The 25,974-nt window shown below is 41.2% G+C and overlaps 1 protein-coding gene across 18 annotated transcripts in view; it reads right to left on the bottom strand.

Annotated features, from left to right (window-relative positions):
- The window catches only part of SPIRE1 (spire type actin nucleation factor 1), a 180,827-nt gene that overhangs the window by 74,310 nt on the left and 80,543 nt on the right, over positions 1-25,974 (bottom strand). For all 18 annotated transcript variants that reach the window (XR_002344986.2, XR_014807548.1, XR_014807546.1 and 15 more), the window contains 2 exons: positions 8,661-8,894; positions 4,564-4,689 (listed from right to left, as the gene is read on the bottom strand). Coding sequence is in view for 10 of the 18 variants with exons in the window: in XM_021096025.2 (XP_020951684.2) it covers positions 4,564-4,689; positions 8,661-8,894 (360 nt within the window). In the remaining 8 variants the exon portion in view is untranslated. The remainder of the gene's footprint in view (positions 1-4,563; positions 4,690-8,660; positions 8,895-25,974) is intronic.

Here is a 25,974-nt window from a genome sequence, read left to right as displayed (position 1 = left end):
AACTCAAACTCACAAAAGAAAGATTGTCTTATTCTTAAAATGTGTATTTGGAGATCTTCAGAAAAAAATACTAAATTAGCAGAGTATTTTATTATTAGTGTGAAGCTAGCACTTTTTAGGTTAAAGGTTAAAATGACTAACATATGCCAGGAGTTAATATGTATGAAAATGTTTTATAATTTCAAGAAAACTGCATACATTGAAGAGGAAAAGGAAACCTATTTGTACCCTATAAGACTTTATTCCTAAAACCTCAGTATTGAGAGGTAATTTATATACCATAAAATCTGCAATTAAATGATACAAAATGTTCCTAAGTGTTAAGATTTCTATGTATTCTGGGAGTTCTTGTCGTGGTGTAGCAGAAACGAATCCGACCAAGAACCATGAGGTTGCACGTTCGATCCCTGGCCTCGCTCAGTAGGTTAAGGATCTGGCGTTGCTGTGAGCTGTGGTATAGGTTGCAGACGCAGCTCAGATTCCACGTTGCTGTGGCTCTGGCATAGACTGGTAGCTACAGTTCCGATTACACCCCTAGCCTGGGAACCTCCATATGCTGCAGGTGAGGCCCTAAAAAAAAAAGGACAAAAGAAGACCAAAAAAAAAAAGATTTCTAAGTATTATATGGCTTATATTCTCAAGACACAATATTGAATGAATTTCTGTGTAAATTTCAAGAATGGAAAGATCACTCAAAGATCTCACCTATACTCCATAAAACTTCTTGTATTTAATAGCAATGTCTTGGCCAAAATGTTTCTAATGGAAAAGTTTCAAACTTGGCTTCTCTCAACCAGAAGAAAATTTTGGAAGTTCTAAAGACACATGGACATAATCCCTAAATTATTTCAGTTCGACAGACATTTCTAGAGTGTTCCTAAGTGCACACACTACAATAAGTCACTGATGTGAAAATAATTTAAAACACAGTCACTTATCTCAAGAAGTATCTGGTCCAGCTGTGGAGAAAAAGTCTGAAGACACGAGCATATAACTCCCACAGAGTATGAGAAGTGGAAGCCTGAAGGGCATATAAGCCCCCAAGGAAGTGAAGGACCTAAAACTGTTAGAGGTGTGGGGAGGTAATATGGAGTAGGTTTAGATGGGTAAACAGAAGATTACCAAGCAGACAAGGGGATGAGGGAATGCCGAGCCGAAAGAACAGAACGTGCTCAGGTAACAAATATATAACAAGCATGATGTATTCAGAAACTGGGAGTTCCTGCTGTAGTGCAATGGGATTGGTGGCATCTTGGGAGTGCTGGGAAACAGGTTCGATCCCCTGCCCAGCACAGTGGGTTATGGGTTAGGTGTTGCCAAAGCTGCAGCTTAGGTTGGAGCTGCAGTTCAGATCTGATCCTTGGCCCGGGAACTCCATATGGAGGCAGCGAAAAAAATAGAAAGGAAAAAAAAAGGAAAGAAAGAAACTGGATAATTTTGACTGGATAGTGTAAAATGCAAAGCAGGTAGACTTGAAAAGGAGAATAAAAACACAAACACATGAAATACCATGAAGGCTTCATGTGTATTGTAATGTAGTTTACTTTGACTCTACCGCCATGCTAATCAGAAAGCAAACTGCTGTGCTGAGTTGCAGGTGTCCAGTGGTCAGGAAGGATGAGCCAAACTGAACATAACAATCACAGCTTTATCTCCTTACTGCAGCAGTGCAAACAAGAGGCCAAAAAGGATGTTTTGCTCCTTGTGTTCCATTTTCCCCTCAGGATGGCACTGGGTGAAGGTCAGGTGGCACGCAGTGCAGGCGGGGGAAAGTCTCAGTGTGGAAGAGCCCTGGACCCGGGGCTGGTGGGAAGGAAGGAGGCAAGGCGAGTGCCCCAGCCAAGGTCCTTCTAGCAAGGTCCTCGCCTACTCCTTCTGGGTGAGGAGTGCAGGTGTATGTGTGCACGTGGCCTGCCTCCAAGTCCTTGCAATCCCTTCCAGAAAGCCAGAGTGCAGCGCACAAGTCCCACATGGAGACACCAGTCTGCCCCAAGAGACCTACCAGGGAGAGTAGGCCGAGCGTCAGGCATGGAGGATCACACAGAGGTTGGGGCTGGAGCCAGATTCATAGGTCATATCTGTGATCTACAAGAATCACCCACCGACAAAGTGGAAGATGAAGTGGGCAGAGAGAACTTCCAGTGATAAGACTAGCAGAAGACCGTGTCATAATCGAGGCTGGACATGTGAAGCTGAACTCCTGATAAAGTGACTAAACCTAATCCACACAGGACAAGAAGAAAATCTAAGAAGGCTGATAAACCAGAAGAAAATGGAGGAGTCAAATGACAAGGTGGGTGTGGGCAGCGGTGCCAGAAAGAGCTCAAGGGGCAGGAGTTACAGTTGGAGGAAAGGAGTGCCAGCCAGGTTTCCAAGGTGGGATGACAGCAGGTGATCACAAGGACCAGGCCGTGTCCAGGCAAGCAGAGTGCTGAAGGAGACGAGCAGTCAACAATGCAAAGCTAGGGTTTCTTTTTGTCAAACAAGTCAGTCAAGATGACAGCAGATGACAGTGACAATGGGTTCAAGAATAACAGAAGTGGGAAGCTCCCACGAGGTGCAGCAGGTTAAGGTCACAACTGCAGTGCAGCTTCAATCCCTGGCCCAGGAACTTGTACATGCCACAGGTGTGGCAATACACATAAATATATAAAGAGTACCAGAAGTGGGTGGTACCCATGAGGTTTGGGTACAAGTCTGAGGAGTCACTGTTGAGAAGCAGCAGAAAGGTCAGTACCCCACCAAAGTCCAGAGATGAAGACAGGGAGGACAGAACAGCTTCCCAAAGGGGGAGGCAAGAGAGCACTAGCTCTGGGGGATGGAGTGCTCTGAGAAGAGCCTGAGGGTACTGAGGAGTTCTTTTTTAAAATGGAGCAGAGTTTCTAGAAAGAAGAACGGAACGGTTGGACAGAAATCAGCAAAGTAGGGAATCAGAGTAGGAGATGAGGAAAGAGGACAGAACTAGTATCTCTAAGACCTGGATGTGGGGTGGCACTGGAGGGTGACAGGGTGGAGTATGGCTGGAACCCTGACCTCGAGGTCCCTGGACAACCAGGGCTTGGCCGGTCTCTCTGGGCATCACTAGAGCCACCAATGCTTCAAACACTCATATTCTTTTACTCCACTCGTGAAACTTTCATTTAATCTCTTTCTGGAAATATGTTTGACAAAGTTTTTGTCAAGAACAAAAAAAAAATTTAAGCTCACTAGAATAGAAAAAATTAATACTGTTCTTTAAGCTCAGAAATGATTCCTAACACTGTCTGTGTTGGAAAGACTGTAAGAGCTCATTTAATTTTCTTTAACCCCATAGGACTACACTCACATCCTAAAAATGACACTAGCCTCTCTGGAGAAGGCAATCTCAATTCCAATGAGTTGGGGAAGATAATTACAACCTTAAAAAGTCATCTTTTCTACAATTTAATAAACCTTTACTGAGGATGTGCTTTCAGATGTTTACTCTGAAGCTTTTAATTGGACCCTCTGTCCTCTGGTTCTGCTCAGGAGGAAAAGCTAGCCCATGATACATTTATAATTATTCTTCAACTAACATTTAGTTCAGCCTTTCCACCTTTTGAACACTTTCCTCTTGGATCCAATTCTATTAATTCCATAAAAAACAGACATCACTTTCATTAGCCTATTAAAAAAAAAAAAAAAAAACAAGACAGAGAGAGAGACTATAAGCAGTATCCTGGTTAGGACTAAGGAGGAATGCTTGGAGCTCTTATTGAGACATATAAAGCAGATTTATTTAAGGTGATTTATCAAGGGTGATCTATCTGAGATATCCAAAACTTACTTATTACCAGAGCTAATTAGTTTTCCTTGACTACTATAGGTTAGTACTTTCCTTCCTCCCTTAAGCATCCTATATGTGTCCCTCCCCAAACTGTATATCATCATAAGTTTTAAACTAATGTTTCTGATAAACTCTATACTTCAGGCACAAAAGAAATGACACCCACCACAGATCACATACTGAGCTCTTACTATATGCCAAGTGCTTTACAAAGATCTCAAGAGTCTTCACTACATGCCTGTGGGATGTAAAACCATGGCTTCACCTTTAACTCATAAACACTGATAAATAATAAATAAAATAGATTCTGGATTATCTGAGTATTAATTCTCATGCCCTACGTTAAATATTTAATGAAATTCACTATAAAAGTTAAATTATCAGATGTGTAGCTTCCTTTCTGAGTCCTTATCCCTTCCTGAAAGATACACTAAAATGTTTTAAAATAGACAAAGGAAGAAAGAGGAAGTGGAAGAAAAAGGGTGAGAAGCAAGTCATACGGGAAACTGACTAAAACAGGTCAGTAGTATTACTTTCCATTTATAAGGAAGTTTTATGAAAAATCTGTGTTATAAAATGGATTCACATAGTAACATTTTACACAACAAATTTAATTTTGCCTATGTTGCTTCTTTCCTGAATAGTTTTCAGTACTGATCAGAAGGATGTCAATATATTGTAAATTATACAATGGGTAATGTTGAAAATTCAGGTTTCTCTTCTACAATACCAATAATCTGGAAAGCAGTGGTACTTACCTCTTTCGCACTTTTAATTTTAGTCAGAAATGTATGCAGCTCCATTGTCTCTGCAAACAGTGCCCGACATACTGCCTGATAATGATTTGGTGCCTCTGATTCAGTTGGGAGGTGAGCAGCACATAACTATAGAAGAGGAAAATAATGGTGCTTTTTTATTATTTGTAGGGGTTTTATATCCTAAAAACAGACACAGCCAGTATTTTTGTATTTTCATATCGGATAGCAAGGCAATTCCACAATTCCCGTCACCCAAAGCTTAATGCATCACAAGACCATCAGTAAAGTTCATACAATTGTATGGAAAAAGTGGTCCAATAACTAACATACACCCCACAACACAGATGGGCTCACTAAAATTAGTCAGCTTCTACTTGAAAATAATGGGACATATGTACAAGTTTTGGTTAGGAATAGAAAGGGAGCTACCCAATTAAGGGTATTGATCACAACTCAGGCATTTTAACAGCTAGCATTTACTGAGTTATTTATTAGACCAGGTACTATAGGTGACATGTCATTTACACAGCATAATATTATTTACACTTCAAAGTAACCCTGAATTAGCACCATTTTATAGCAAAGCAGGAGTTAAGTGACTTGTCCACAATCAAGCTAACATGACAGAGAAGAAGGATTCAACACAGTCCTATTGAATTCTGAAGCCTAGGCTCATTCTACTACACATTGAATTGTATAATTTCGTAAAAAGAATGTCAGGAAGACATGTGGCCCACTAGGAAGATCCTCACCAGTCGATGCAGAGTAGAGGAAAGAGGGCAGAGGGTAACCGCTGATACCTCCAGTCCCAAGGTCCTTCACGCATAACCCCTACAAAACTACTTGTGGCTTAAAGTCACAATTTAACATCAAGCACAACAATTCAGATCAAGCACAACAATTCAGAACAGTCAAACACAATTTATTAGATTGGAAAAACATCCTATTAAGAGTCTAGTGCATTGGGATAATTTTATCTTTCTGTAAAATAATAATTTTGTATCTGTACAACAACTATGCTTTAAGGTACTTCATTTGCATTAAAAAGTAGTTAGTTCTCCCTTATTTGTTACTACTTTCAATAAATTTTACATTAATATAAGTACTGAAAATATACATTATATTTTAATAACTTGATTCTATCTTCAATAAAAACACATCCTCAGGAAAATATTTTGAGTTTCAGGAAGAAACTTTCTCCACAGCACCAAAATCAGGCTAAGAATTGATTCATCAGGAGCATGAAAGGCAAAAATCTCACAAGTTTAATTTTTTTTTTTTTTTTTTTTTTTGTCTTTTTGCTATCTCTTTGGGCCGCTCCCGCGGCATATGGAGGTTCCCAGGCTAGGGGTCCAATCGGAGCTGTAGCCACTGGCCTACGCCAGAGCCACAGCAACGTGGGATCCGAGCCGCGTCTGCAACCTACACCACAGCTCACGGTAATGCCGGATCGTTAACCCACTGAGCAAGGGCAGGGACCGAACCCGCAACCTCATGGTTCCTAGTCGGATTCGTTAACCACTGCGCCACGACGGGAACTCCTTGTTGGTTTTTTTTTTTTTTTTTTTTTACAAGTTTAATTATTTACAGAGGAACCAATGAACAGAGAGTATATTTTTCACTCAATTACTCTTGTATGTAGGAAACAGCTTCCCATATGGAATTAACATTTCCAAGGTTATGAAAGGCAACTGCTAGGACTTTCACTCTTATCTAACTAATCCCACAACTTTATATTCCAATTATACTTGTGAGACATGGCATAACATTTTTTACTGTAATTCCCAGTAAGAAATACATTTTAAATAAGGATTCAAACACAGGTATATGTACATGTTTTATACACAAAAATTTCACAGGACAAAACTTGTGTAAGTTTCGATTGATTTTAATTGATTTCACAACCCACTAACAGGCTGTGCTCTAAAACTTGAAAAGCACTGATGTAAAAGGCTAAAAATTTTTTTTGGCCGAACTGGTGGCATGTGGAAGTTCCTGGGCCAGGGATTGAACTCATACCACAGTTGCAACCTGTGCCACAGCTGTGGCAACGCTAGATCCTTAACCAGTTGTGTTACACACAAACTTCTTAAAATGTTTTTTTAATGCATATGACATGATCTTATATAGAGAAAATCCACAAAACCATTAGAACTAAGAAGCAATTTTAGCAAAGTTATGGGATACATGGTCAATGCACACAAAAAGGCATATTTCTATAAAACACCAATGAACAATCAGAAAATGAAATTTAAAAAAAAATACTGTTTTATAATATCAAAAAATACTAAGGAGGGAGTTCCCATTGTGGCTCAGCAGTAATGAATCCGACTATTATCCATGAGGATGCAGGTTCAATTCCTGGCCTCGCTCAGTGGGCTAAGGATCTGGCTGACCTCACCTATACCATAAGCTGTGGCATGGAGTAGGTCACAGACATGGCTTGGGATCTGGCCTTGCTGTGGCTGTGGTGTAGACCAGCAGCTACAGCTCCAGTTTGGCCCCTAGCCTGGGAACTTCCATATGCCAAGGGTGCAGCCCTAAAAAGACAAAAGACCAAAAAAAAAATTAAAAAAGAATGAGACAATATAATAGTTCAGTTCAAATGCTGAATGTCCAAGAATTTTTGTTTTATAATTTAACATATTTAACATCTTGTAAGACTTCAAAGACTCCCTAGCCCTTATCTTCCAAATGTGTGATATAGGAGAGCAATCTGGCCATGCCATCTCTCATCTGACTGGTTAATCTACTGACATGACTGGAGAGGGATGTCCCCTCCTCCTTCACCACTCATGTTCTCCTATCCTCCACATAATCACTAACCCACCACCAAAAAACAACCAGCTCCGTTTTAGAGGCACATGCAGTTTTGTTTCTTAATGGAAAACCTTATACTCTTCACTAACTATTTACCATTGGTCTACAATGGAACTAATAGGTCATTTGTGGTCTGCAGAAAGATTATGTGTGTGTGTGTACACATATATATCATATATACATTTTAATAAACCTTAACATCTAGAAAACATAAACTGAATTAAATGCGTGAAATTTCAATGTGTACAAAAATGAGGCTATTTTTCTTGTATACACAGTTGATTTAAAATGAGTATTAAAAGAGTATTAAAAGAACTCAAGAACATATCAGAATTTCCTAAGAATCACAACTGTATGGGCCCATTTCAGAGTTCCTAAGATTTATTATCCAAGAACGAGCAAGAAGCAGAGTGTACAGCAGAACACCTGAAAAGTACTTTCATGATTGCTCTCTTTGTCTCTGAAATTCTTAATGACAAGTTGGAAAACAACTGGTATAGAGCGAATACTGCTTGCAAAATCTAGGAAATATCAAATGCAAATATTTCTAAACAGGATGCTCTTTTAAGACTAATTTAACAAATTTGCCTTAATTTTAATCTCTGAGCATCTAGCCTTATATAAATTATGGCCTTAAAGTACACAGAAATTTTTACTTAAAGAGAAAAATTTAATTCAAGCTACAGAATTTGTTTCATTACACATAAATACCACTGGATAGGAAGTTCCCTTATGGTACAATGGGTTAAGGATCCAGTGTTACTGGAGCTGTGGCAGAGGTTGCCACTGCAGCACAGGTTCCATCCCTTGCCCAGGAACTTCCGTATGCCATGGCTATGGCCCAAAAACAAAACAAAACAAAACAAACAAAAAAACCACTGACTAGGTCAAGAAAATTAAATCGGTTGTAATACCTCAGCATCTGTATATAAATAAGTAGATCAAAGTTATTATTTACTCCATAAAAAGGAAAACACAGAAGTCTATTGAAGACATAATACCCAGTGAAGTACGTGTACAATATATTATAATAAGGGGAATATAATAATTCAAAGTGCTTTTTCTGAAAGTTATGATTCAATCATAAAAAATTTATAATGCCAACAGTTCGTTTTACCTTAAGCTATGAACAAATCACAAAATCAAGAGAATTTTAGTTCCTTATTCAATTCTTTTATAGCTGAAGGTCCAGGAACTATATCAAATGCTCAATCATCATCAATTTCTTAAAGTGAAATAACAACTCTTGAAAGAAACAGGTACTATTGTAACTTTACCTTCATGACGTCTCTATATGACCGGATAACTGAGGTTTTTCTCTTTTCATCGTCGTCCTCCTCCAGACCTTCCTCCGCAGCCTCATAGCCCTCATCATTGCTGCCATCAGCCTCTGCTGTGTTGGCCATGCCATCAATGAGCTGCTCCAAGGGAGGGCTCAATTCCCTTTCTTCATTTTCCTTCAAACCATAGTCCAAGGCCTTATAGATAATAATTCCCAAAGATTCAATAACCTAGCAACATTAAGGAAGGTGGTTAATGGAGAGGATTAAACAGTTTTATAGAACTAATTATAAGGCATAAAATATTTAGCATAATATCTAAGCTAGGTCTAATCTCTTCCATTTCAAAAACATGACAAATTAAATTTGAGGAGTTAGTTAATAAAAGCCTCACTTATGCATTAAAAATCCCAGATGGATTGTAAATTGGTGCAACCACTGTGGAAAACAGTATGGAGATTCCTCAGAAAACTAAAAACAGAACTACCACTTGATCCAGCAATCCCACTGCTGGGCATCTATCCAGAGAAAACCATGACTTGCAAAGACACATGTACTCCGACGTTCACTGCAGCACTATTTTCAATAGCCAAGACATGGAAACAACCTAAATGTCCATCAACAGAGGAGTGGGTCAAGAAGATGTGGTACATATACACAATGGAATATTACTCAGCCATTAAAAAGAACGAAATACCAGCATTTTTAGCAACATGGATGGACCTAGAAATTATCATGCTAAGTAAAGTCAGCCATACAATGAGACACCAACATCAAATGCTTTCACTGACATGCGGAATCCGAAAAAAGGACAGACTGAACTTCTCTGCAGAACAGATGTTGACTCAAAGACATTGAAAAACTTATGGTCTCCGGAGGAGACAGTTTGGGGGAGTGGGGTGATGTGCTTGGGTTGTGGGATGGAAATCCTGTGAAACTGGACTGTGATGATCATTATACAACTACAGATATGATAAATTCATTTGAGTAATAAAAAAATAAAATTAAAAAAAAATCCCAAATGGAAATCTTTGTATGATTTCTTCAAAACAGGATATAAACATACAAAAACCCTCTTCATGTTTTCTTGGGTTCTATACACTAAAATAAACATTCCCCATTTACATAAAATACCAGCCAGGTTGAGTTTCTACATTTCCAAGAGATATTTTTGACAACAGAGTTATCTAGGAATGCATCTTTTTTTGATTATTTGTTTGCTTTTTAGGGCCGTACCCGTGGCATATGGAGGTTCCCAGGCTAGGGCTCCAATTAGAGCCACAGCTGCCGGCCTACACCACAGTCACAGCAAAGCCAGATCCAAGCTGCATCAGCAACCTACACCACAGCTAAAGGCAATGCCGGATCCTTAACCCACTGAGCAAGGCCAGGGATTGAACCCGCAACCTCATGGTTCCTAGTCGGATTCATTTCTGCTGTGCCACAACGGGAACTCCCAAAGAACATCATATCCTTTCAGAACTCTTTTGCCAATGTTTATCAAATTAGGGATTTCATAGATATACCAAGGATCTGAGACCAAAAATTCAGTGACTGGTAGCAGCTAATTTAAGCTTAAACAAACAAACAAACAAACAAATCTGTTCATAGTCATATATACACTGCTCATTGAGCTCCATTCAATTATTGGAGACGCATCTATCTCATACAAGGCAAACAAGAGACTTCCAGACTCTGAGCTTTCACTGTAGTGCACAGATAACTATCCCTGCCACTCACCAACTACCTCCTGGGAAACATGAGCCTGGCTTATGAACAATGATACACATCATTTCCTTGATATACTCTGATAAATGCTCCAGTCTTTGGCCAATACAGGGAATTCTACTTTATTCCTCAGCACTGTCTTCTTTTCCACTCATAAAAAAATCACAGATAAACAACTCTTTAAAAAAATACAATGCCAACAGTTCATTTTACCTCAGCTCTTTTGGAGGAAAGAGCACAGGCAATGAAGCCAAAGATTTATAATTTTCACCACTTTTACTGTTAACCATTTGACTTAAGGCAAATTATTTACTTTAGTAAGGCTTTTTATGTGTAAAATGTGTACTAATGATCTCTACATCTCATGGGGTTTTGTTAAGACTAAATGCATTCAGTGTGCATGGAAGTATTTAGTACTTGGTTTCAAATAGGTACTGATCACATGTTATCTACCCCCTCCTATGCCTCAACTCACTCTTTTCCAGTGTTTATCCAGTTACACACAAACATGCATATATCTTTCCTTCCCTTTATTCCATTTGTAGCTGTTCTCAATGCTGTGCTCTTTTTTTTTTTTAAGTTGTTTATCTGGTATCAGAAAAAAGCAATCAGAAATTTTGACAATGAGTTAAATACATAGAATCACTGACACCATATACTACAGCCCTTAAAAGCACTCAGGTGTTCACTCAAAAAATCTCTACAAAATCTGAAATCTATCTCATCAAGTAAAATAATTTTTTTCAATACAAGTTTCAAAATGAATCAAAGGCTTAAAAATTCCAACTTGAGTCTCCCAAAGCAACAGAAATAAAAGCAAAAATAAACCAATGGGATCTAATCAAACTGACAAGATTTGCACAGTAAAGGAAACCATAAAAAAAAAAAAAAAGACAACTTACAGAATGGGAGAAAATAGTTTCAAACGATGCAACTGACAAGAGCTTAATCTCTAAAATACACAAACAACTTTTACAACTCAACAGCAAAAAAGCCAACAACCCAATGGAAAAATGAGCAAAAGACTTGAATAGACATTTCTCCAAAGAAGATGTACAGATGGCCAAGAAGGACATGAAAAAATGCTCAACATCACTGATGATTAGAGAAATGCAAATCAAAATTACTATGATGCGCCATCATAATTGATACCATGCTGTACAGTAGAAAATGGACAGAACACTGTAAACCAGCTATGATGAAAAAAATAAAAAACATTATTTAAAAAAAAACTACTATGAGGTACCTGCCTCACACCAGTCAGAATGGCCATCATTAGTAAGCCCAAATCCTAAAGAGGGTGTGGAGAAAAGGGAACCTTCCTGCACTGTTGGTGGGAATGTAAATTGGTACAACTGCTATGGAAAACAGTAATGGAGGTACCTCAGAAAACTAAATATAGAAGCACCATATAACCCAGCAATCCCACTCTTGGGCATATATTCCCACAAAACCTTCCTTGAAAAAGACACATGCACCCACATGTTCACTGCCGCTCTATTCACAACATTGGATTAAGAAGATGTGGTACAGGAGTTCCCGTCGTGGCGCAGTGGTTAACGAATCCGACTAGGAACCATGAGGTTGCGGGTTCGGTCCCTGCCCTTGCTCAGTGGGTTGACGATCCGGCGTTGCCGTGAGTTGTGGTGTAGGTTGCAGATGCGGCTCGGATCCTGCGTTGCTGTGGCTCTGGTGTAGGCCGGTGGCTACAGCTCCGATTCAACCCCTAGCCTGGGAACCTCCATATGCCGCGGGAGCGGCCCAAGAAGTAACAACAACAACAAAAGACAAAAAGACAAAAGACAAAAAAAAAAAAAAAAAAAGATGTGGTACAGGAGTTCCTGTCATGGCACAATGGTTGACGAATCTGACTAGGAACCATGAGGTTTCAGATTCGATCCCTGGCCTCACTCAGTGGATTGAGGATCCGGCGTTGCCGTGAACTGTGGTGTAGGTTGCAGACGCGGCTCAGATCCCTCATTGCTGTGGCTCTGGAGAAGGCAGGCAGCTACAGCTCCGATTAGAGCCATAGCCTGGGAACCTCCATATGCCACGGGAGCAGCCCTAGAAAAGGCAAAAAGACCAAAAAAAAAAAAAAAAAAAAAAAAAAGAAGAAGAAGAAGAAGATGTGGTATATACATGATGGAATACTACTTAGTCATAAAAAGAACAAAATCATGCCATTTGCAGCAACATAGATGAAACCAGAGACTCTCATACTAAGTGAAGTAAGTCAGAAAGAGAAAGACAAGTACCATATGACATTGCTTATATCTGGAATCTAATATATGACACAAATGAACCTTTCCACAGAAAAGAAAATCATGGATATGGAGAACAGACTTGTGGTTGCCAAGGGGGAGGGGGAGGGAGTGGGATGGACTGGGAATTTGGGGTTAACAGATGCAAACCATTGCCTTTGGAATGGATAAGCAATGAGATCCTGCTGTGTAGCACTGGGAACTATGTCTGGTCACTTGTGATGGGGCATGATAAAGTGAGAAAAAAGAACGTATACATGTATGTGTGACTGGGTCACCTTGCTGTGCAGCAGAAAATTGACAGAGCACTGTAAATCAGCTATAATGGAAAAAATAAAAATCACTATAGAAAAAATTCTCAACTTGCAGTGTTTAAAAAAGTTTTTTTTCCTATTTCTCATTGAAAATATATAGTATTTTCCTTAGTTTTATGGTTCGACTGGAACTAGCCACTATTTTCAAAGTTGTTCTGTGTGACAATAAATCTTCTGAGTTCCAAGACAGCTAAGTACTACTTTGGTTACCTCCATCTGCAGACCAAACCTCCCTCAACACGCTAACCCCATCTACCAATCTATCCTGGAGAAGGCACCTGCTCTGGTTCTCCCTGGCAGAAGGTCCACACTACCAGTAACTCTAACCACAAACAGCAATTTTAGGGCTTTCAGTTCAATGTCAACAGAGCCTAGCATTTTGCTACACGTGTAATAAAAATTTGTTGAGTCTAGAGTCAGCTAATATAATGAAAACCTTAGGTATCAAGAAAAAGTTAAACTATGTTCAGTATATTCTTTTTAAGGCTGAGAAAATCTTGATGCAATTATTCTCATTCAGAAGTTACATTAAATTGAGAGTCTTACATGCTTGAATGAATCTAACCATCCTCTCCTCTAGAGCTGGTTGAAGAGGAAATAAAAGCAAACCACAACAAATGCCAACACTCATAATGGCTTCCAACTTTAGCAAGGACCAGAGCTGCTTGGCAAGCTTCATCCTCAACTGTGCAGACCTCCAACATGCCTTCTGCCTCTCTGGGTCTCATAACTCTTCCTCATACACCACTGCAAAGTAGGCCACTAGATGAAAATTCACCCATTTTCCCACCTTGGAATGCATAATGTGAGGGAGTTCTCTTGTGGCACAGTGGATAAGAATCCAGCACTGTCACTGCAGTGGCTCGGGTTGCTCCTGTGGCACAGGTTTGACCCCTGGCCAAGGACTTTCCACATGCCACGGGCATAGCCAAAAAACCAATTTACAACCTGGTAGGCATCTCCACTTACTTTGTCCTTCCTTCCTTTCCCACTAGAGTAAGCATTTCTGCTCCTATCAAAGTCAAACCTACCTTCCCTGAAAATGCCATGCAGCTCCAGACACAATCCCAGTGGGCACTCCCTTTCCATGCAAAACTTCTCAAAAGGGGCCGTCTTATATGCAACGCCTCTCTTTTCTCTCCTTTCACTCACAGTTTAATCCACTCCAGTTTGGCATCTGATCTTTTTGTTTTGTTTTAAGGGCCACAGCTGCAGCATATGGAAGTTCCCAGGCTAGGGGTCAAGTAGGAGTTGCCAGCCTACACCACAGCCACAGGAATGCTAGATCCAAGCTGCATCTGCAACCTACACTGCAGCTCACAGCAATCCCAGGTCCTTAACCCACTGAGCAGGGTCAGGAATGGAACCCACGTCCTCATGGATACTAGTCAGACTCATTACCACTGAGCCACAACGAGAACTCCCATATCTGATCTTCTGAAGCCCCTGAAACCAGAGGTAAAATCACAATCTCAATATGCCCAAACTTTTTTTTTTTTTTTTGTCTTTTTGCCATTTCTTGGGCCGCTCCCGCAGCATATGGAGGTTCCCAGGCTAGGGGTCCAACCGGAACTGTAGCTGCCAGCCTATGTCAGAGCCATAGCAACACAGGATCCAAGCCGCATCTGCAACCTACACCACAGCTCATGGCAACGCCGGATCCTTAACCCACTGAGCAAGGCCAGGGATCGAACCCGCAACCTCATGGTTCCTAGTTGGATTCGTTAACCACTGCACCATGACAGGAACTCCACAATATGCCAAAACTTTTGAACAATTCTGTCCTCATCCCAAATGGCTGTTCAGTGGCATCAGACACAACTGACAAGAGCCATCTATTCCAAACACTCTGCACATCTGATTTCCTCTCAACTCCACAGCTCCTCCTTCTCAACATGCCTGCAAGTGCCTTCTCCTGCAGCTGTTGAAATGATGGAGTTCCTCAAGAGGCACTGATGAAAGTCCATGCCCTGGGGGGATTCCCCTTCACCATGTCCTTCAGGGATGTCCCAGAGAGGGGCTGACAGTGATGAAGCTGTACACTTATAAGTGCTGCCTGCATATTAGGCAGAACCATCTGTGGACCAGGCTGGAGTCTTCTCTTCTGTCAGCTGCCTGCAGAACTCCCCGCAAGGTGACAGGCACAGGCGAGGAAAGTCAAAGCCACTAGCAAGAGTGCATTTGGGTGATGCCTTCAGGGCCCCTCAGGGCGATCACATACATAACACTTTTGCTTGATCATGGATGTTCATCATCCCCAAATTCATAGCTAGAAGGGTCAAACAACACCCAGTTTACAATGGGCAGCTCAGGGCTCATGGTAACTCAGCAGCCCAGTGCTAAGCGAGTTAAGTGTTCAGTCTCTACTATGCCCAGTAGCAGGCCAAGAGCTGTTTCTCAAAAGGAGCATAGCTATCCAAGGCGCTACTCCAGAATCCTAAGGGCCTGCACTGTGATTCACCTACTGGGGCCAAGGCTCCAGAGAGCATCGCCACCTGCCACCGACAACACAGGCACCATCACTCCTGCTGAAGCGCATGGCCCAAGCGGCTGAGCAGCACTGCAGCAGCACTGCAGCTCTGAACTGCTGCAGAGCCTTTCCCTGTTCCAGGTCCTAATCAAAACTTGCAGCTTTCTGGGTCACTCAGTAAGTGGGCCAGAGCAATGCAACACATGAATGATTTTGGAGGAATATGTTGCCTTTAGAATCCCAAGAGGCCACCAGGCATTGTGCCACTTTTCTGGTTACAGAAAGGGACAGATGCAACAACTCAGCCTTCATCTCAGAAGGGGTATCCTGACATGCCCCACACCACTGGACCCCTAGAAATTTCACTAAATTTTTGTCAGATTTATTTCCCACTCCCTGACACATAAACTCTTGCCAGTAAGTTTAGAACAGTTGCTATTCTTGATCACTGTGTCCTAGCAGCATTAACATCATGAACGTAATGTATGTATCTGGTGGAAGAGAAGGGCAATCAAGACCCCTATGAACCAAGTTCTGACACAGGACTGGAGAGGTGACCTACCCCTGAGTAGGTCAGGGAAGATGTATTGCTGGCTTGCCAGAAGAAAGAAAACTGCTCTGCTAGTCTTTCCTGACAGAGATGGAGAAAAAAGCATTTGTCAGATTGAGAGCTGCATACTAGATACCAGGAGATGTATAAGGTGCTCAAGCAATGAAGCCACATCTGGTACAGCTGCTCCAATTGGAAGCCATTGCCTGATGAAGCTTATAATAACCTGATGTCATTCTCCAAGATTCATCCAGGAATAAGCCAGCAGGCAAGTTGATGGAGATGTGGTGGGAATCACCTCCTCTGCATCTCTGAAGTCCTCGGTGGTAACACTAATCTCTGCAATCCCTCCAGGAATGTGGTCCTGCTTTTGAGGTAGTATCCTCTTAGGCAGAGGCTATTCTAGTGGCTTCTACTTGGTCTTCCCCACTACATCAGCCCTTACTGTACAGGTCAGGGAACCAGTGTGGGGATTGTGCCAGCTAATGAATATATCTATTCTAATTTTGCTCTCAGAACTAAAAAAATAACTGGACAAATAACCAGACTCAGGATGGGTTCAGGAGTGAACTGGCCTCACTGTGGGATAGCCCTGAACTAAAACTCCACTGAGCCTCTGCCCTCCATGAGCCCTATTCTAACTGGAACACTGCAGGAATATTTTGAGTCTCCTAGAATCAGTGTCAGCTCAGAACCAGTGTCCAGCAGTCCCCCAAAGGTCTGATTATTGCCTTTGCTCCAGCACTCAGCTACCGTGGTAAAAGGCTGAGGCCAAGATTAACAAGATAAATACTTAGCAGCTACTGGGATCCTCCTTCAAGGGGACCTGGCCTCTCCTTCATTCGAAGGGTTCTGGGTCTATAAACAGTTCAAGTCTGGGAATTAACTGACTCTCTGTCTTTATGATTCAAAAAAACAAAACAAAACAAAACAAAACACAGGAGTTCCCGTCATGGCTCAGTGGTTAACAAATCCAACTAGGAACCATGAGGTTGCAGGTTTGATCCCTGGCCTTGCTCAGTGGGTTAAGGATCTGGTGCTGCCATGAGCTGTGGTGTAGGTCACAGACACAGCTTGGATCCTGCATTGCTGTGGCTCTGGTGTAGACCGGTGGCTACAGACAGCTCTGATTAGACTCCTAGCCTGGGAACCTTCAAATGCCGCGGGTGCAGCCCTAGAAAAGACAGAAAAAAAAAAAAAGCTCTTGTTCACTTAACCTAGAATTTTTCTGTTTATACCTACCAAGTAAGAATTTAGTGGGATTCCTTCTTATCTACTTCACTGCTAAGAATACCGTGATCAAGCAGCTAAATGCCATAGTGTCTGGGAGTCAGAGGATTCTAAATGCTGCTTTGACTCTGCAGTTTACCTTGCCTTGTGGGTGTGGGTAACTGCTGCCACTTGGCCTCTGCCACCCCAGGATCTGATTATTCCCATTGCATTTAGGTTTCCCCATTCAGTGAGTGCAGACACCTGCCCCTCTAACCTACAAAGACTGATCATAAAGCTCTGCAAGGATGCCAGGGCCCCTCTCATAGATTTACTTCTCACAGTCATGAGAAAGGTGTGTCTTCCAGACATTCCCAGGGTAGGTGAGTAAATCTTAAATGACAAATCCATTCTAATACTCCTGTTTCCTCATCTTGCTATTACTCACCTTTTCAACCGAATCTTCTATTATCACTCATAAGCACTGCTGTCAACTATACTCGTTTCTTATTCTTTCTACACTTTTTCCCTGTGCTATTATTCAGTGTCATTCCTACTTTCTACATGGTTTTTTTCCTACACTTTTGTATGTTCAAATTGTACTCATTTTTCCATCCTCCTACTCAAAGTAATCTCTTCTGTGGAAGACTTGCTAACCCTGATTTTACCATCACATCACAGTCTCTACCCACCCTTCTTTCGTAGACGAAAACAATAATTTTTTCTTGAGACTAGCCATGACATTGACTTTTTTTTTTTAGGGCTGCACCTGCAGCATATGGCTCCCAGGCTAGGGGTGGAACCAACCTACACCACAGCCACAGCCACGTGGGATCCAAGCTGCATCTGCAACCTACACAGCAGCTCACAGTAACACTGGATCCTTAACCCACTGACTAAGGGGCAGGGATCGAACCTACGTCTTCACAGACACTAGTCAGATTCGTTCTCGCTGAACCATGACAGGAACTCCAACACTGACTTATAACTTTATGTTTCACTTCTTAGACTTGGATTACAGTTAATTATGTACATATCTTAATTCCCCAATGACTAAGTACCTCGATGGCAAAATCCTCTAAGATTCACCTTTATATCTTAATATTATTTTATAAAGAGCAAAGACAATAGTTAATAAGCGATTAGCCAAAATATAAAATCTTTCCACTCCTATGGAAATAAACATATATGGTTGAAAGCTGGAATGGAATTTATGGACAGATGCCAAGACACCTGCCAATTAACCTTTCTCACCGCAACTGATCACTACAGTGGCAACCCAGCCCTACAACAGCTCGGAAACATTTTGGAGGGTCTGCCAGCTCAAGGATCAACTATGCCCAATCTTGTTTAAGTGTACCAAACCTACTCACCTTTCCTGATTTAAACCTGAGCCATTAAGCAGTCCTATGTTTAACCCAACCTCTTCAAATACAGCATAATAAGACCAGGCATTATTAGACTGACATGCACACAAGGTGATTCAACACTTTCATGACTAAGGGAAAGGGAACTTCTAGTCTTTTTCTAGAGAAGCATATACCTAGATCTTCAGACACATTCTTAAGCTAGGGTAAGTGGTTACCACCCCAAAAATAATTGAAACATAACAGTACCTGGACATGCCAGCTTGCCTAGACATATACTTACTAATTTTAGAAGCTCATTTGCCAAAACCTATGGAAACGTTAAGAAAACCCAAGAGAAAGAGCAGCGTCAGACCTGAAATATTCATCTGAGTCACCAGTCTCCAAGCAGCTGGAAAATCATTGCTCGTGTCCTGTCACGGCGGCACCAGGCGTCCTTGGACACCACTAGAGATTCTAACATTCATTAAACTGAGCAGGAATTGCAGCGTAAAACCTTAAATGGAACAAATGAAGACTAGAATGCTGTGGTTTTTAAACCTAACTGATTGATAAAGGGTAGGAGAAGAAGACATTAAACAAAACTACATATTCCATATTTGAAAAACTTATGGTCTCCGGAGTAGACAGTTTGGGGGGTGGGGGGATGTGCTTGGGTTATGGGATGGAAATCCTGTGAAACTGGATGGTTATGATCATTATACAACTACAGAGGTGATAAATTCATTTGAGTAATAGAAAAAGAAATATATATATATATATATATATCTTTGCTGTTCACCTGAAACTAGTACAACATTGCAAATCAACCACAATAAAAAAATTGAAAACAACAACTACATATTCCAAAATTTAGGGCTGCCACGTCACGCCTAATTACCTCCCAGCTAGCAACAGCCAGCTACAAGGCCCATAGCTCTGGGATAAAGAGACATAGGACTGGAACTGCCTGTTCCCTGGCCCCCAGACCCAGTGGCATTGACCCTGAGGGCAGCACCCATGCCAGCACAATGTTTCATGTAATCAGCCAATGCTGCTTCTAAGCCCACATACAGTCTCCCTCTGACCACACCATCCTTCATCTGGCCCCTCTTCGCATTGACTTGTACTTCCTAAAAATGTCTCAGTCCATATATCTGCATTTCCTTTACAAAATGTAAACTTTTTTAGGACAGGGATCAAGTATGATTCTTCCTAGTATTTGCTACAATGCCTAAGACTGTTTTGCACAGAGTATGTGCTTTAAAAATCTTTGTTAAACATGTGTAAAGTATAGAAGCACAAAAGCCTTTAATGCCAAATCTGATGAAAGGGAATGTCCTACATCAAGGGTGTCAAGTACGGTACCTGACACTACGGCAGATATCCAACAAATAGTAGCTGCTCTTGCCTTCGTCATGCCTCTCTGCCAATTCCCCCTCTTCTCTAGCCTAAAGATTACAACATAAAACAGTCTCTTCAACTCTTTTTTTTTTTTTCTTTTTATGGCTGCACCTGAGGCATATGGAAGTTCCCAGGACAGGGGCTGAATCCAAGCTGCAGCTGCCAGTCTGTGCCACAGCCACGGCAACACCAGATCCTTAACCCATTGAACCAAGTTAGGAATCAAATATGCATCTTCACAGAGACAATGTCAGATCCTTAACCTGCTGAGCCATAAGAGGAACTACTGTTTCTTCAACCCTTCAAGTCCCCTTGCCAATTAGATGAATGAGATTGCCTTATATGTATAACATTTTATTAGGAACGTGTTTTCCTTTATGCATCACAATCCTGTAAAATAGACACAAACCACACTTTAAAGACAAGGGAGGAGTTCCCTGGTGGCCTCGTGGTTAAGGATCCAGTATTGCCACTGCTGTGGTATGGGTTCAATCCCTCACCTGGGAACTTCTGCATGCCACAGGTGCAGCCACAAAAATAAAAACAAAAGATACATAAGATGAGAGAATTGAGCTTGAAAGAGTGTCAATAAATTGCTAAGCATCAGAGAGTTAACAAGTAACAAAGTCAGGACTCCAATCTAGCCCTGTTACTTTTGAAATTCCACTCTCAGAATTCTACACCACAAAGCTGCACATCTGAACATCTCCTAGTCTGCCAATGTTTGCCTAAAATGTGGCATCCAGAATTAAATCTTATTCCATGTGTAGCACAATCATCACAGAATACACCAAATGAGCACCTTCCTTGTTCCACACCACATACTTCTATAAATACACCCCGTTTGCTATTCAGATTCCTGGGAAACTCATTAAATTGCTGATGCTCTGGGCTTGCAGTCAACTAGAGTGGCCAAGTCATGACCACCACATATTTGTTAAACAACTTTCTCTCTTAGCCTGTGTTTTGTAAAGATGTTTTTATGTATCTATTGTAGTTTTTTGGTTTGCAGTTACCATGAGGTTTTTGATAAAGCAGTCTACATATATAAAAGATTGTTATAAGTTGCTGGTCTCTTAATTTCAAATGCATTTCTAATATCCTGCATTGGTATTCTCCTCTTCTCATAACTGCTAGTTTTAATATCATATTTGTGTATGGATGATTTCCTACCTTTATTGTATATTTGTTTTCCCCATTCATAGTTTTCTTGTTTATAGTTGTGGCCTTCTCTTTTCCACCTAGAGAAATTCCTTTAGCATTTGTTGTAAAGCTGGTTTGGTGGTGCTGAATTCTCTTAGCTTTTGTTTGTCTGTAAAGCTTTTGATTTCTCTAACAAATCTGAATAAGAACCTTGATGTGTAGAATATTCTTTTTTTTGTTTGTTTGTTTTTTGGTTTTTTTTGGGTTTTTTTGTCTTTTTTTTTTTTTTGCTATTTCTTGGGCCGCTCCCGCGGCATATGGAGGTTCCCAGGCTAGGGGTCGAATCGGAGCTGCAGCCACCGGCCTACGCCAGAGCCACAGCAACGCGGGATCCAAGCTGCGTCTTCGACCTACACCACAGCTCACGGCAACGCCGGATCGTCAACCCACTGAGCAAGGGCAGGGACAGAACCCGCAACCTCATGGTTCCTAGTCAGATTCGTTAACCACTGCGCCACGACGGGAACTCCATGTAGAGTATTCTTGGTTCTATGCTTTTCCCTTTCATCACTTTAAATATATGCCACTCCCCTCTGGCCTGCAGAACTTCTGCTGAAAAATTAGGTGATAACCTGATGGCCATTCTATTGTATTTGTTGCTTTTCCTTCATTGCTTTTAATATTTTTTCCTTGTCTTTAATTTTTGTCAGTTTGATTAAAATATGTCTTGGTGTGTTCTTCCTTGAGTTTATCACATATGAGATTCTCTGCCCTTCCTGAATCTGAGTGAGTTTCTTTTCCCATGTTAGAGAAGTTTTCAGCTATAACCCCTTCAAATATTTTCTCAGGCTATTTCTCTCTCTCTCCTTCTAGGTAGCTGGTAAAGTTTTTTTTGTTTGTTTGTTTGGTTTCTTTTTTACTTTTGGGTTTTTGCTTGTTCCACACCACATACTTCTATAAATACACCCCGTTTGCTATTCAGATTCCTGGGAAACTCATTAAATTGTTGTTTTTTTTTTTTTTACTTTTGGGTTTTTGCTTGTGCTTTTTAGGACTGCACCCATGGTATATGGAGGTTCCAGGCTAGGGGTCAAATCAGAAATACAACTGCCAGCCAACACCACAGCAACAGCAACAGTGGATCCTTAACCTACTGAGTGAGGCCAGGGATCAAACCTGCAACCTCATGGTTACTAGTCAGATTCATTTCTGCTGCACTACAACGGGAACTATTGTAGAGATATTTTTTAAAGAACTGATATGGGATTTCATATTTTTCTCAAAACTATTTTATCCTTTTTATTTTGACCAATCATTCTACCTTAGGAAGATCATTTAAAATATAGAGTCCACTATTTAAGTCATTATCTATCACCCTTAAACTTAGAAAACATACTAATTTGGGTATGCCTTCTGAATCTTCAGAAAACTGATTAAATATTAAATGAGAGAGTCCCAACAAAGAAGCTCTTCAGGAAACCAGAGACATTTTTCCCATGCTGACATCGACTGCAATCTATATTTGTAAATACCGACCTGACACTTCTCCATCTTTCTCACAAAAACATTAGAAAAGGCTTACTAAAATTTTGTGTTGCCATCTCTAATTACTAACTATGGTAACTTCATATCTAGTGAAATCTATCCCCCCCAAAGCACAATTTTCTATTAGCTAATCTAGCTAATTACAATTTGCTTTGTGCCCTTCCCTTCAGTCATTAATTCAATCAACAGGTATGTGCTAAGAGTAAAGTGTATGTGGCAATGAAGAAATAGATGAGGTCTCTGGCCTTCACAAAGCTTTTGTCTTAGGGAAAACAGATAATAAAGAAGTCAAATGATTGTGCTACACATTATAATAAAGAAAGGAAGGATGTTATAAGAGCACAATTTATTTATTTATTTATTTACTTACTTACCGTCTTTTTCTAGGGCTTCACCCACAGCATATGGAGGTTCCCAGGCTAGGGGTCAAATCGGAGCTGTAGCCACCAGCCTACGCCAGAGCCACAGCAATGCAGGATCCCAGCCGCATTTGTAACCTACACCACAGCTCATGGCAACGCAGGATCCTTAACCCACTAAGTGAGGCCAGGGGTCGAACCCACAACCTCATGGTTCCTAGTCGGATTCATTAACCACTGAGCAGCAACGGGAACTCCAAGAGCATAATAGGGAACTCTAATCTAGTTTGAAGATCATTAAGAAAATAAATTTTAAACTGAAACCTGAAAGGTAAGAAGAGTTAATCAGGAGATGAGAGGATTAGAACAGAATTCCAAAGAAAGGAAACAGTGAGTATGAGGGCCCAGAGGTCAAGAAGAACACAGAATAAGTGGAGAAAGATCCTAATTATAAAAGGAAGAGTTAGGGTGAGGCTAGAGAGCTGTGGAGAAGGGAATGAAGGAGGAAATCAAAAGACTATGGTATCACAAAAATCAAAGAGGAATTATTTCAAGGAGGTCATGATCATGTGTACTGAATGTGGATAAGAAGTAAGAGGAGGCCTAGGACACATCCACTGGATTTAGTGAGGCAGAGGTCACTGGTGCCTTTGGCAAGGGCAGTCTGGGTGAGTAAACAGTGCCATGTGTACACAGTACACTCAGAAAGCTTTATGAAGAGGAAGGGAAATACATGGCAGCAGCCAGAGGTGAAGACAGGGCAGAGGTAGGGGTTTTTTTAATTACCTTTTTTTTTTCCCAAGACTGCAAGTCTTAAGCATGTTTACACGGTGATAGAAAGGAAACAGAAAAGAGTAAGTTAAGGATAATGAAAATACAAGGGATCAGAGTACCCGATAGTAACCTGTGTTCTGTCACTCCATAAAAGGTTAGTCACTCACACACACACACACACACACACACACACACACACACACACACACAAACAAAACAAGAAAACAAAAAAAAAAAAAACGACCCCTCAGACCCCGAAGACTTTTAGGAAAGGGAAAAAACACATATAATATGTGCATAAAAATACACATAAAAATACATCAAGGAGTTCCTGTCATGGCTCAGTGGTTAACGAATCCGACTAGAAACCATGAAGTTGCGGGTTCGATCCCTGGCCTCGCTCAGTGGGTTAAGGATCCGGCGTTGCCGAAGCTGTGGTGTGGGTTGCAGACGTGGCTCGGATCCCGCGTTGCTGTGGCTCTGGCATAGGCCAGCAGCTACAGCTCCGATTCGACCCCTAGCCTGGGAACCTCCATATGCCTCAGGAGCAGCTCAAGAAATGGCAAAAAGACAAAAAAAAAAAAAAATTCATCAAGGACAATCAAATCTGAACAAGGCTAAGACCAAGACAGGAATTCTCCACTACTGAGAGGGGAAAATATGGCACAAATGATCCCGTTTACAAAACAGAAACAGACTAACAGATATAGAGAACAGACTTGTGGTTGCCAAGGGAGAGGGAGGGGGATGGACTGGGAGTTTAGGGTTAGTAGATATAAACTATTGCATTTAGAATAGACAGGCAATGAGGTCCTGCTATACAGCACAGGGAACTATATCCAGTCTCTTGGGATAGACCATGATGGAAGATAATATAAGAAAGGGAGTGCATATGTAGTTATGACTGGGTCACTTTGCTGTACAGCAGAAACTGGCACAACATTCTAAATCAACTATGCTTTAATAAAAAAATTTTTTTAAAGAGGAGTTCCTGCTGTGGCCCAATGGAATCAGAGGTGCCTTGGGAGCACTGGGACGCAGGTTCAATACCTAGACTAGAGCAGTGGGTTAGGCTCTTTGCCACAGCTGCGGCTTGGATTGCAACTGTGGCTCGGATCTGATCCCTGGCCCAGGAACTCTATATGCCATGGGGTGGCCAAAAAAGCAAAAGAAAAAAAGAGCGGGAAAAAAAAATCTATACACACACACACACACACACACACACACACACACACATGATGACTAGTAATAAAACTTACTTTTAAGTGATTAGGGCTAGACATACAACAAAATACTGTTCAGACTTAAATGAAATTCTGAGATGTGCTGCAACATGGATGACCCTTAATGAAATATGCCAGACACAAAAATAAATATATGTATCTACATACATGAAACATCTAGAGTAGAGAAATTCACAAAAACAGAGAGTGGACCAGAGGTCAGAGAGCTAGGAGGGGGTGCTGAGTATTGCTTACCAAGTACAAAGTTTCTATCTGGGAGTTCCCGTCGTGGCGCAGTGGTTAACGAATCCGACTAGGAACCATGAGGTTGCGGGTTCGGACCCTGCCCTTGCTCAGTGGGTTAACGATCCGGCGTTGCCGTCAGCTGTGGTGTAGGTTGCAGACGCGGCTCGGATCCCGCGTTGCTGTGGCTCTGGTATAGGCCGGTGGCTACAGCTCCGATTCAGCCCCTAGCCTGGGAACCTCCATATGCCGTGGGAGCGGCCCAAGAAATAGCAACAACAACAACAACAAAAAAGAGAGAGACAAAAGACAAAAAAAAAAAAAACAAAAAACAAAGTTTCTATCTGGGGTGATGAAAAAGGTTTTAACACTGTAACGTAATTAATGTCACTGTACACTTACATGGTTAAAATTTTATGCTATGCGTATTTTCACCACACATACACAGAGAAATGATGGGGGCTGCTCAGTTTCTCAGGAAGTGTTATCACTCAGCGACATTCAGGAAGGTCCAATTCTTCTGACTGAGAGAGGTTGCTAAGGTTTCCAAAAAGCAAGAAAGGAACCAGTGCACCTCACCTCTCTCCTTGGACCCAGAGACCCTTCAGAGCCATGGCTCTACCGGCACCACCATTCTCTCTGGGGCCCTGGGAGTGGCTCTGGTCCACTTGAACCATCAAGCTTTGGTAACCAGCACTCACATAGTTACCAGGCCTAATTTTGTCTTCTCTTGATGCCACAT

This window comes from Sus scrofa, chromosome 6 (genome assembly GCF_054392235.1).
Source record: "Sus scrofa isolate SSC_HxYL_T2T_F1_AM1 chromosome 6, Sscrofa_HxYL_maternal_Yorkshire_Landrace_v2.0, whole genome shotgun sequence".
In the NCBI taxonomy this organism is placed as follows: Eukaryota; Metazoa; Chordata; class Mammalia; order Artiodactyla; family Suidae; genus Sus; species Sus scrofa.
Note: the sequence above shows the minus strand (reverse complement) of the source record. Positions and strands in the feature narration are given on the sequence as shown.